The 13,288-nt window shown below is 39.2% G+C and overlaps 1 protein-coding gene across 2 annotated transcripts in view; it reads left to right on the top strand.

The window, feature by feature from the left end:
* HORMAD2 (HORMA domain containing 2) overlaps nucleotides 1-12,945 on the top strand; it is a 71,911-nt gene extending 58,966 nt beyond the window's left edge. The window contains exon 11 of one of the 2 annotated variants that reach the window (XM_057744084.1): nucleotides 12,718-12,945. In XM_057744084.1, coding sequence (XP_057600067.1) covers nucleotides 12,718-12,822 — 105 coding nt within the window. In that variant the 3' untranslated portion in view covers nucleotides 12,823-12,945. The remainder of the gene's footprint in view (nucleotides 1-12,717) is intronic. The other variant, XM_057744085.1, reaches the window with a different exon arrangement.
* Nucleotides 12,946-13,288: the final 343 nt, after the last annotated feature.

Here is a 13,288-nt window from a genome sequence, read left to right as displayed (position 1 = left end):
CAAAAAGAAAAGTATCTAATAATAGTTTGGAATCTCACTGTATACCTTTATTTTACACTTTGAATTTCATACTATGTGGCTGTATTAGTTATTGAAATAGATAAATAAAATTAAGAAAAAGGGAGCAGGCTATTAAATAACTAGATGTCAACTGAATTGATGCCATGGAAAGTTCTGTTAATTATAGGAAAAGATTCAAATATATTTTAAAAATTTGCTGAAAAAGTAAAATAAAAATTAAGATTAGGTGTCTGTCCCTCATGTAAAACCTGTCCTCACTCTTAGCACTCAACTACTTCATTTAGTGTTTTGTTTTTCCTTCATGTGAACTTAGGGCCAGTTTAAAGTGAAAATCTGACTTCTTAGTGAATGTATCTTTGCCACTGTGCCTCCACCTTGTATGGAAGAACTGTTCAGGGGATGCCAGAGTTCTTAAGTGTCATCTGCTTCCTGCCAGCAAGAGTAGGCAGTTATGACCCAAGGTCTGGGTAGCACACCGATAGAGATCTTCCACCTCCAACAGTCTTCATGCCAGAGTGGTCTTTTTCTATTTTATGGGGCCTATCTCTGTAGTCATTTCTGTACTTACAGTTATATTGTGTTGCTTTCAACACCTGCTGAAGCACTTTATAGAGACTCAGACTCAAGCAAATGACCTACATAGCAAGTCTATGAGAAGCAGGGTATCACATTTCCAATTCTGTATCTATTATCTGTTCATCTCTTTTTTGAAGAATCAGCAAACCTATGTCAAGTTTAGTACATCTAATAACATCATCATGTCATTGCCTGTAGGTTTCCTCCTACATGCCACAAACCAAAAACAACTTTTTCATTTTTATAATTACTTCAAGTATGTGCTTGAGTATGTTTATATGTGTTTTATATGTCTACCTTTAGCTACCACAGAGGTAACAGTTAATTACTCAGGCATTTGAAGGGAGGAAAGTAGCTGACATTTTTCTATTGAAAAGTATCTAATAATAGTTTAGAATATTTTATAAATGTAAAAGGTAAGCCAAACAAACTTTAAGGTTTTCAATGTTCTTTTATTACCTTTCCAGTTTACAAATTAAAATAGTTTCATAATAAAGCTTTCATCACATTGAAATAAAGGAAAACAAAAAGATAAAGTATGTTGATTATAAACATATCAATTAATAAAAGATATAATTTTAACAGAATAAGCAAATTAATATGGAACTTTATATTTTTAATATAACTTTAATTATACAAGTTACACATGAATACATTCTCACAGATAATTCAAAAACTACCAATAAGGGTATTCCATACCTTTGTATTTAAAACACACATACATACACACACATAAGACATGCAGTCCAATATGGAAGCCACTAGCTGCCATGTGGCTATTAACCACTACTTGAAACAGTATTCCTTAGCAGTAAAGTACTCTAGTTTGTTTCAATTTTCTCTTATTACTGGAACATTTAAGTTGTTTTCACTTTTCCTTAGGAACACTGTTTCAGGGAATGTCCTTGAACATGACTCTGTGTGCATCTGAGAACTCTTCTCTAGAACAGATGACCAGGAGAGATGTGAATTTGAAAGTTTTGTAAATCCTCTGGATTTTCCTGTTCAGACTGTACCACCATAGGAAGTATGTTTTCCTTAGTTTCATCTTTTTTAAATCACATGCCACTTTTTCTTTTCCATTGTGGTAAAAAACACATATAACAGAAAATCTACCATTTTAACTTTTTTAAGTGTACAGTTCAGTGGCATTAAGCACGTTCACATTGTTGTGTAACCATCTCCAGAACTTTCTTCATCTTCCCAAACTGAAACTCCATACTAACTAAACAGTAACTCCCCATCTCTCTTCCCAGCCCCTGGCAACCACCATTCTACTTTCTGTCTCTATGAATTTGACTACTGTAGTTGCTTCATATAAGTAGAATCACACACTAGTTGTCCTTTTGTGACTGGCTTATTCCACTTAGCATAATGTCTTCAAGGTTCATCCATGTTGTAGCATGTGTCAGAATTTCCCTCCTTTGTATGACTAAATAATACTCCCACTGTATGTATATACCACATTTTGTTTACCCATTCATTCATCTGTGGACATTTAGGTTGCTTCCACTTTTTGGCTACTGTGAATTATGCTGCTATTAACATGAGTGTAGACATATCTGTTCAAGTTCATGCTTTCAGTTCTTTTGGGTATATACGTAGAAGTGAAATTGTTGGATCATACGGTAATTCTATTTTTAATTTTATGCATAACTGCCATACTGTTTTCCATAGCAGTTGTACCATTTTACATTCCCACCAGCAATGCACAAGAGTTCCAATTTCTCCACATCATCCCCAATACTTGTTATTTTCTGGTTTGGGGGGTTTTTTGGTTTGGTTTCTTTTTTTTGCTGGTTTTTTGTTTGTTTGTTTTTTACTAATATCCATCGTAATGGATGTGAAGTGATATTTCACTGTGGTTTTGATTTGCATTTCCCTAGTGATTAGTGATGTTGAGAATCTTTTTATTTGCTTGTTGGCCACTTGTATATCTTCTTCAGAGAAATGCCTATTGAAGTCTTTTGCCCGCTTTTTAATCAGGTTGCTTGTTCTGTTGCTGTTGAATTGTAGTACTTTATATACTCTGGATATTAATTTCATAAGATGTATAATTTTCACACAGTTTCTCTTACTCCATGGATTGTCTAGCCCATCTCTTGGTAGTGTCCTTTGATGCACAAAAGTTTTTAATTTTGATGAAGTCAAATTTATCTATTTTTTCTTTTGTTGCTTATGTTTTTGGTGTCATATCCAAGAAAGTCTTGCCCAATTCAATGTCTTGAGGCTCTCCCCTACATTTTCCTCTATGAGTTTTATCGTTTATAGCTCTTATGTTTTGGTATTTGATCCATTTTGAGTTAATTTTTGTATGTGGTATAAGGGTCCAACTTCATTCTTTTGCATGTGGATATCCAGGTTTCCCAGCACCATTTTTTGAAAAGACTTTACTTTTCCCATTGAATACTCTTGACATCCTTGTCAAAAATCATTTGACCATATAAGTGAGGGTTTATTTCTGGGCTCTCTGTTCTATTTGTTGGTCTATATGTCTGTCTTTATGCCAGTACCACATTTTGATCACTGTAGCTTTGTAGTAAGTTTTGAAATCTGGAAGTGTGAGGCCTTCAACTTTGTTCTTTTTCGAGTTTGGTCTGGCAATTCAGGGTCCCTTGAAAAATGGATTTGTCTATTTCTGCAAAAAAAAAATGTCCTTGGGATTTTGACAGGGATTGTATTCAATCTGTAGATTGCTTTGAGTAGTACTGACATCTTGACAATATTACGCCTTCCAATTTAGGAACACGGGATAACTTTTCACAGTTTCATCATTTTATATCTTGCTTAAGAAGGTTTGTGCAATGCTAAAGCAAAAAACAGATTTTCCATATTTTCTTCTGATAAGTTTTTCTACATTTTCCTCTAATAAAGTAGTTTTGCTTTTTACTTTTGGCTCCCTAAGCTAGGTGGAATATTCTTTTTTCCTTGTGTGAGAAAGTTTTCCCATTGTGTTGGTACCACTTGAATTGTCTGCCCTTTCCCTGCTAATCTGAATGCCACTTTTATCATAAATTAAAAACCCATATACGAATAAGAAAAAAATATCAAATTGTACACTTTAAATATATGCAGTTTATTGTATGTCAATTATATCTCGATAAAAGTTCCTCAAAAAAAAACCCCAGATATATAGGTTTGTTTTTAGACTTGCTATTGTATTTTACTGTATTGATCCATATGTCTATTCCTGTATTACTGCTATTGTAGGTTTTTTTAAACAACATTATTTTTTTTAAAGCATACAATTTGATTTTTTTTTCTTATTAGTAATGTATATATGGCAATCCCAAGCTATTGGGTTTTAATTACTATGTTTTGATATCTGGACGGGCAATTCTTTTCCCCTCGTAGTTCTTCTTTTTCAGTATTTTAGAGATTTTTCTGTGTATTTTCACTTCTAGATGACTATTAGAATCATCTTGATAAGTTCCAAAAGACATATTATAGGGATATTGATGGGGACTGCATTGATTAGATAAAATTATCTTGGGAAAATTGTGACATTTTTACAATAAGTCTTTGCATTTTGAGAAAATTTATTTCTAATTTCTATATTCCTGTTATCACCATGGTCCCTAGGAAACTTGTGTGCTTGGATTATACACAGATTGCCTCTCTAAAGCAGTTCTGTCCAGTAGAACTTCTGTGACGATGAAAATGTTCTATGTCTGTGATGTCTGATATGTGGTTATTCAGCACCTGAATTGAGCACCCACATGTGACTTTTGAATGCTTGAAATGTGACTGAAGCAACTGAGGAACTGAATTCTAAATTTGATTTAATGTTGATTAATTTAAATTTAAATGGCCATGATGGCTACTGGCCACCATCACAGACAGTGCAGCTTTAGGCTATGTGAATAACTGTGTAATTGAATGCTTTTGTAGGTAGTAGAGGTAGGTAGCAAAAGAATTACTGATGTGTGTGAAAGACATCGCATAAAGCATTGCATAGAGTCTAAAGATCATAATATTAACACAAATGAATTCCTGTCCCAGGTAAAGGACAGATTGTTTACAAATATTAATGCTGTCAGGAAAACATAAGTACAAAAAATGTGCTGTGGGTATTTGCTCAAGAAAGAAAGCTCCAAGGAAGGGAGGGAATACGGGGATATGTGTATAAAAACAGATGATTGAACTTGGTGTACCCAAAAAATAATAATAAATAAATAAAATTAAAAAAAAAAAAGAAAGAAAGAAAGCTCATATCAGATTAAGGAAACAAGAAAGGTTTTGTGGATGAAATACCTGTAGAGGTTGACCTTGAAAGAATTATTCAAAATTTAATAGAAGATTTCTGTATTCTGGCATGCAGAGGAAATAGAGAAGAGGGAAAAGAATGAGGTGTGTTTGGCGAATAACTATTATTTTCCTAGGGCTGCTGTAACAAATTACCACAAGTTTAGTGGCTTAAAACATCAGAAATTCTCTCACTAAAGGCCAGGAAGTCCAAAATCAGTGTCATTGGGCTGAAATCAAGCCATGCCCCCTCTAAAGGCTCTAGGGGAGAGTTGGTTCTTTGCTTCTTCCAGCTTCTGGTGGCTGCTGGCATTCCTTGGCTTGTGGCCACAGGACTCCAGTTTCTGCCTCAGTGGTCACCCTGTCTCCTTCTCTTCTGTCAGTGTTCAAACCTCCCTCTGCACACATAAGGATATATGTGCTTTTATATGTGGGGTCCATCTGGATAATCCAAGATAGTCTCTTCATCTTGAGATCTTTAATCACATCTGCAAAGACTGCCCCCCCCCATGTCTTTTTTTGCCAAATAAGGTAACATTCACAGGCTCCAGGGACTGGGGCATGGACATCTTTTGGTGGCTCATTTTTCAGCCTACCACAAGGACTCAGTTTGACCGGAGTAGGGATATCTGTGGCAGTAGGAATGATAACAGCCACCCGTCACTGAATGACTTGCATGTCATTGCACCAGGTGCTCTATCTGTGCTATTTCATTTACTCATTACAAGAACTCTGTGTAGGCATTAGGAAATGAGAGAGGAATCTAGGGTGACTTTGTTTCCTACCTTTGATGACTGGTAAATGGTGATTAACAGAAATTGAAAAGTCATGAGGAAAAATTGGTTACAAAGGAAAATCAATGCACTCAGTTTGGGCTTTAGTTTGAGGTCCCAGTAGGCTATGCTCCAAAATGGTCAACCTCAGAGAGAAGCCCAAGAACCCTACATAGGGTTCTGACAGCCTGTCCTGCAACTTCCTACCTTCGTTTTCTCCTTTGAGTTGAAAGCAAATTATAAGGAGCACTAAATTTGAAGTCAGGAGACCTGTATTCAAGACTTCCATTTACTAAATGTGTGAACTGGACAAGTCATTTCACTTCTCTGAGCTTCAGTTTCTACATGTGTAGAAGAGGAATAAAAAACCCCTCCCTGTCCTCACATAGTCACTGCAAGGAATAAATGAGATAACACTTGTGATGTTCTTAGCGCAGTCTCTTGTAAGCATTCAAATGTTTGTAAAAAGAAGAGCAAAAATTTTAATATTTTTGTCAAACTTAAATATTTTAATTTGAAGGTGATATATCTTAAAGTTATCTGGATCCTAAGCAATAACTGTTAGTTTTTTAAAAGTCCATTATTGGCTCCTTTCCCATTGTCCATGCTTTTATCACGTAAGTGTCTTAAGTGTCACCTGAGACAATTCCTTCCCTTTTCTAAACAGGTGACCTAAACTCTACTTCATAGAAATAATTAAGGCCATTAGGTGCGAATCATCCAACTTCCTGCCCCCCTATTTAAAGATGCACCTGTATCTATATCCACTTTTACCACCTTCCTGCCAGACCTCAAGTAATAGCCCATCTTTTATCCAAAGTGAATACACTTTCTATGTGTGGTCCTGATGCAGTGTCCTCCATCCTGAGCTCCAGGTCACATCATAGTGCCCTGGTGGACATCTTCATTTGGCTATCTCACCTCCGATTCAGAATCTTGAAAACAGGGTCAGTTACTTCTCCATCCCTCCTCCCCATCTTGTTTCTACCACTCACCCCCTTAGCTTCCTCTATTCCCCATCTTGGTCAATGGCATTACCAGAAACCTGGGTAATTTCTGTCATTTTTTACTCCTTTCTTTCCTTTGCCACCTCTGTGCCCATTACAATGAATGGCAAAGATACGTTAGGGTTCAGGTTCAGGCCTTCATTCTCTCTCTCCTCTGCCCTCTGCCCCACTAGCCCTCTCCCGTCTAACCCTCACTGCTGTTCTTGTTCTTGCTTGAAGTAGCTGCATTGCTTCTTGTCTCATCCTCCCCAGCTCACCCCTCGCACTGCTGCCATAGAGACCCTTCTAAAAAAATCTGCTCTTAGAACGCTTCGGCAGCATCACTACAGTACAAAGTCCAAACTTCAGAGAGTGACATTGTCTGACCCAGCCCACCACCCTATGCCCTTCCCGTTGGTTCCACGGAAGGATTCCCAGTCCTCCAGAGGTGTTCTGCTTTATGTCCCCACCCCGTGCTTCTTTCGTCTAGAATGTTCCCTCTGCAAGGTCCATCCCTAATGCCATTTGCCTGGTGAACGTCTTCTCATCTTGTAGTACTTAGTTCAACTTTCACATCCCCTTTGAAGGCTTACCAGGCCTCCCCAGGAAGAGGTGATAAGATCTTTTTGGAACCTGCACTGTACCCTATACACGACTCTATCATTTCATCTGTAGCCAGTTTGTTTCCCCACCGTCATCTCTTTGAGGACGTGAAGTATGTCTTGATCATCTTTGTCTCTTTAGTGCTCAGCACAATGTCTGACACAGAAAAGATGCTCCAAAACATTTGTTGAAGAAAAATAATTTGTGAATTAATTACAGAACTTTTAAAGCCATACGATGCCATAGAAAATACAGAGGAAGGGAGAACTGATATAATAACCTTTAGAGATTAATGGAAATATGTGATTATGACTCTAAGGAGAATACATATTTACCTCTCAAATAGGGACAAACACGGTCCAGAACCCTGGGCATAAACTACAGAAAACCAAGAAAGTAAGTTAATGGGCAAACTCTTCATAAATGACAGTAAAACATGAGACACTTCCCAACATACCAGAGAGCTCACAGCTCCACTGGAGGTGGAGGTAAGCACTCTCTCTAGGCATTGGGTTTCTTACTGCTCATTCACCACAATGTTAACATGAGCTCCACTTTATGCTAACAGAATTTATTTTATAATTGCTGTTGATCTGCCTTGCATTGTGCAAAAAGATAAATTTTAAGGGAGAGGATTCAAAACTAACATCACTGGTATAACTTACTTATAGAGGCACAGACCCTCTCTGAACCATACATTTCCTTGATCTGGGAACTTCCAAGTCCAAAGATTCCATACTTAACACTTGATTATACATCTATGCTGGCAAGGACTGGTTTTCTAAAGAGAAAACATTTGCCAGATCTGACCTGACAAATAATCCTGAAGTAAGCAAAATTCACTACGCTCTCACCCCAGGCACAGAAAGCACTCACGATATCTCCTGGTTGTCTGGGGCTGCCCACCCCTTGGTTCCCCACACAGATCTGCCTCCTAATGCAAAGCACGGTGCCCTGAACTGCTCCTTCTATATTGATACTAATCTGTCTTCTTCCCAAAGCCTGTGAGGCCCTGCTTTCAGCAGGCTGCCACTTAGAGACCATTTGATAAGCTGATTTACACTAACATTATATTGAGCAATAATTCCAGGGGAATTTACATTTTTAAAGGAGTGCATTGGATGTAGATCACCTTACCCTAAGAGCCAGTCTAATAAAGGGACATTTCTCACTGTCCCATATACCTTCCATGTCTTTTCATACCTTAGTGTCTTTAAACATGCTGAAGAAACTTTCCACCTAGAATGACCTCTCCTACCCATCCCCCCATCTCCAGTCTGACAAACTCCTACTCAGTTTTCAAGACCCAGTTCAATGTCCCTCTTCTGCTAAGAAGCCCCTCTCTAAATTCACCAGGCTGAGTTGGTCACTCCCTCTTGACTTTTATAAAACAATGCATACTTGCTGTCTCGGTTTAATTTTTTATGCATTCTTCAGCTGACTTCAAGGTGACCTCTACCCCGAACAATCCAATGCACCTAGTAACCACCATGGGGCTGAATCAAGTAGACATATTTCAGTCCTATCTTCCTTGACCTCTCAGCAACACCAGACACTACTGACCACCACCCTCACCTCTTTTATTTTCTCTACTCCCTCTTCTTAAAACTCTCTTCCCTTGGCTTTCTTTGTAGGACAATCTACTAGACTTCTTTTCTCTCGCTCTTTCTCAGCCATCTTTGTTGGGTCATCTTCCACATGATCTCTAAATATTGGAGTTCCTTATGGCTATGTCCTGGCCGCTTTCCCTTCTCACGCCCTCAACTCTCAATAAGCAAACTCTTCCACACCCATGGTATTAATTATCCTCCACACACTGATGATGCTCAGATTTACATGTCCAACCCAGACTTGGTCCTGAGCTCCAGACTTCCACATACAGCTGCCGATTCAATATGTCTACCTGGGGTTTCTCAGGTACTCCAAACACAGCAGGTTCAAAACTCTCACTGTGAGTCTGCCTGAGAGAACCGTCCCTCCAGGCATGAAGTTAGCTAAACCAGAAACTGGGAGTCATTATTGACCTACCTACCTCTCCTTTACCACTGTATCCAGTTGATCATCCTTCTGACTCTATCTTCTAAATATTTTTCTCACTGTTGACTTCTCTCCATCTGCACTGGTACCCGAGTTATCACTCGACTACTACAGTAGCATGATTCATCACCCTGTACCCACTTGATACCTCCAGTACCTTTCTGCTCAGCAGGCAGAGCACTCTTTGAAGATAGATTGATTCAATCATCCATTCACTCAGTCGCTCATTGAAAAAAAAGTATTAAGCCCCTACTATATGCAAGCTGTGACCAATACAGACATGTCCCTGATCTCCTGGAACTCTATTAAGAGCATATGACTGGGGTACCTAACTTATCTGGAATGGGGGTAAGAAAAGTTTCTTTGAGGAAATAATTTTTCATCTGCGCTCTGAAGAATGAGTAGGAATTAGGCAAAAAAGAGGGCTGGTGGGGGGGAAAGAGCTTTTTCAACAGAAGGAATATCGTGTGCAAAAGTCCAGAATCAAGAAGAAGCAAACTGAGAGGGCAGAGAGTGAGAGGCCCAGAGTAGAGGAGATGAGGCTGGCACTGCCGGGCACAGCCAGGCCCCGGGGGGTGCTGACTCTAACTGGGAGGTATGTGGGGGTTAGGAGCCCCCTCAAACGGCCCGTCACAGCACAGCAGATGAGTGTGTGGTGGCTGTGGGAGCATTTCTCTAAGAAATGAGCGCAGAGCTTTCATCAGGGTCTTATAGCCAATCTGTGACCCCTCTCCTTCCCTAGAAGTGTAAAGAACCACTGATGTAGGAAAAACCAAGGTAGGAACTGTGGACTTTGGCCTATAAGTAGTGAGATGCCACTGGAAATCATTAAGCCACAAAGTAACATGGCCAGACTGTAAAATCTACAGGGCAGGGATTCTTATCTCGTTTGTTCACTAATGCGTCCCAAGCACCTAGAACAATACCATGCACAGAGCTGGCGCTCCTTAATAATTGCTGAATGAATGAATATCTATTGAGGCTATTGAATGAATGTCTGTTATGTTGTATTGCATTATATTGTAATCATGTGCTTAGTCTCTCCCCATAAGACTCCATCCTTGAAAACAACTGTGTCTTACTCATTTTTATATTACTAGAGACATGGTATTAGTCCCCAGCCCAGTGCACATTCATTCATTCAGCCAATAATTTAAGAGCACCTACTAGATGCCAGAAACTGGAGATACAAAAATGACTAAGATATTGTCATTAACCTTAAGGAGTTTATACTCTGGGTGAGAAGACTGGTAAGTAGGCCTGATAATACTATGTAGTAAATGCTACAAAAAGGGTAAGAACAGAGCACAGCCAGGGGTGTCAGGGACGCCAAGAGGCAGAAGAAGCTCCAGAGTGGACCCTGCACCCAGTGATGAAGGAGGAGCAGAGCATGGTAATGGGCACCAAAGGAAAAGTCCAGAGGGGAGCGAGCAGGGCCCATTTGAGAACTGCAAGTGGCCAAGTAAGTCTGGAGCAAAATGGAGCTTCAGGGATGGGCCAGGGCCATAGAGAGTCTGGACTTTATCCTGAGAACAATGGGAAGTCATAATGGATGGATGATGAATCCGTAGAGCAATGTGGTCAGATTTAATAAAAGACTACCTAGGCTCCAGAGTGGAGAATGGTTTGAAGCAGCAGCACTAGCGGGAGTTTGAGACCCAGTAATCGGGAGAGATGATATTGGCCTGGGCTAAACCAGAGGCAGTGACAAGAGAGAGAAATGGATGGATTTGGAAGATCTTAAGGAGGCAGGATCAGCTGGAATTAGTGATCAGTTAGATGTTAGGGCGAGGGTGATGCCGCAGCCAGGGGTGACTCCCAGGTTTTAACTTGGACACCTCCAGGGGAATGCTTGCCTGGGAAGCTTTGGCACCAAAGATGCAAACTCAGCCCATTGGATCACACCTGAAAAACGTTTCTCAAATGTTGCTTTGTATGGATAAATTTGTTGGTTTATCTAGTTCAGAGTATGGACTACTCACCTATGTTAGGAAGTATCCCCTGACTGATCACATACTTGCTTTCGAACCCACTGGTTTTCTATAAAACATTGAGACTTCCCAGACCTCAAGCTGCCTTGTATACATTATTAAAGATGTTTTGATGAACTCACTGCAATAAAATTACAGCTCTGAAACTTATGATAAAACTCTGGTTTACTTTTGAGCAAAGAAGAAAAAGAGAACAAACGTGTTAAACCCAAGCCAACTTGTGCATCCAACTTCTTTTCTTCCCAGTACATTCAGACTAGACAGAAGTAAGGATGATTTCATTTGAATGGGAAGCAGACCCAAGCAACATTTTTAGAAAAGCTGAATTTTACCAAGTACTTTTTTTCTTACCGCTACACTGTAACAAATTTGTCTCCTAGATAAAGAGGTTGCTATTTCCTTTCCTTTAGAGCAGACCATTTCAAACTTTTGCATATCTAAGCAAACCAGTTATTTGATGAGCAGCTCTACTTATATTCTCAGAGTTTTACTGTTCTATGTAGTCAATGACTTGGTTTAAGCCAACGGGAATTTGTGGTTTCTGAGATCAGAAATTCAATTACTTTCTAAAATGAAACGTTAGTGATTAAATTAGTCATTTGTAGGCCCAATCTTTGGTTCTAAATGGTAAATTCTTTATTGACATTTCTACTTTTTTGTAGTAAAAACATGTCAATAGTAATAACCTGCATCTATAACGAAAGAAAAAAGAATAATGTTGGAATCTCTACTAGATATCCTGACAAGTCTTGCTTAAAATATATAGTTTATTCCATTTTCTTACCAAAGAAAGAACAAAGAATATGGAAAAAGCTTTCCTCCCATCTAGTGGCTGGAAAATATAAAAATGTCCTCCATGTGTTTCTTGGAATTCCAGGCATTAGGGATCATGACACCTAGTTGTCTGCTCAGTTAAGCAAAAATAAATTCTAAAATCTTTACCAAAGCTGAGCCCAACGAAAAAATATATATCTATGATGATTCACTAGTCAACTTCTCTCTAATCAATAACATATGTCTCATCAAGCAGAAAGGGCCATGGTCCTTCCTAATTCATCAATCTGAACCTATGATAAAGAAAAAAAAGACTATGTTTCTGCTAACTGAAAAAGGGACTTCAATTATATCTGCCTCTACCCCAATCAGTGCCCTAGATCTCTCCTGACCCTTAACTGCTCCTTGCTGGCCCCACACCTTGACAACTCTTCTCTCAAGAGTTGGATGTGCTGAATTCACTAAAGAGAGCCAAGAAACTGTCCCTGAAAAGGGCTGCCTCCAGGGGCCTCAGCTCCCGAAACTTGGAATACAGCCTCTGATCCTGGCAGCCGGGCCTCTGTGCAGGGCTCAATTAGCCCACAGAAAAGTAGGTCTGGATCCGTTATGCAGCTATAGAGGGATTAATGCTTGGTCAACCTGTCTTGTATATGCCTTGTGCAGATGTCAGAATCTCTGCTGAATCTTGCCTCTCTCTGGTGATTCTCACAGATTCAAAGAATGAATTTTGTGTACAGTCAGCAAAGTTCTGAGAGCTCCAGGAAGACGAGGAAGGTCAGCGAACCAGTGAAAGCCTTCATTCCTGACAGAAAATGAAAGTTAGATTCCTTTGCTACTTTTATTCTAAAATAAGTTTATTTTGCAACAAATATGCATGAAGTATCTTAGTAGGAAAGTAAGTTCCTATCACCAAAACCCTTTACTAAATTTGTTGCTCAATGTTTTAAGTTAATTCACTAAGTGCTAAATATAGCACTGGGTAGGACATGGGTTCACTTTGCCACAAGGAAACAAGGTCACCAGGGCTGCTTTGGGACAGCATTACATCAAGGCTGAGTTAGAGATGAGACACGCTTTATATTTGTAAAAGAACCACAGCAGCTATTCTGAAAAGAAATACGCTGTTGTTCTCAAAGGAAAGAGGGTTTTCTTTGCATAATTAAACTCCCCAGGTACTTAGACTACTGTGAAATGTTTTAACTTGCTGTAACCTGTGTCCTGGAAGCCCTCTATAGCTTTACTAGAGTTCCCACAGAACTGCATAGCATGTGTACGGTGGTAT

The sequence above is a fragment of the Hippopotamus amphibius genome, chromosome 8 (assembly GCF_030028045.1).
Source record: "Hippopotamus amphibius kiboko isolate mHipAmp2 chromosome 8, mHipAmp2.hap2, whole genome shotgun sequence".
Taxonomy (NCBI): Eukaryota; Metazoa; Chordata; class Mammalia; order Artiodactyla; family Hippopotamidae; genus Hippopotamus; species Hippopotamus amphibius.
This window is presented reverse-complemented; position numbering and strand designations above follow the sequence as displayed.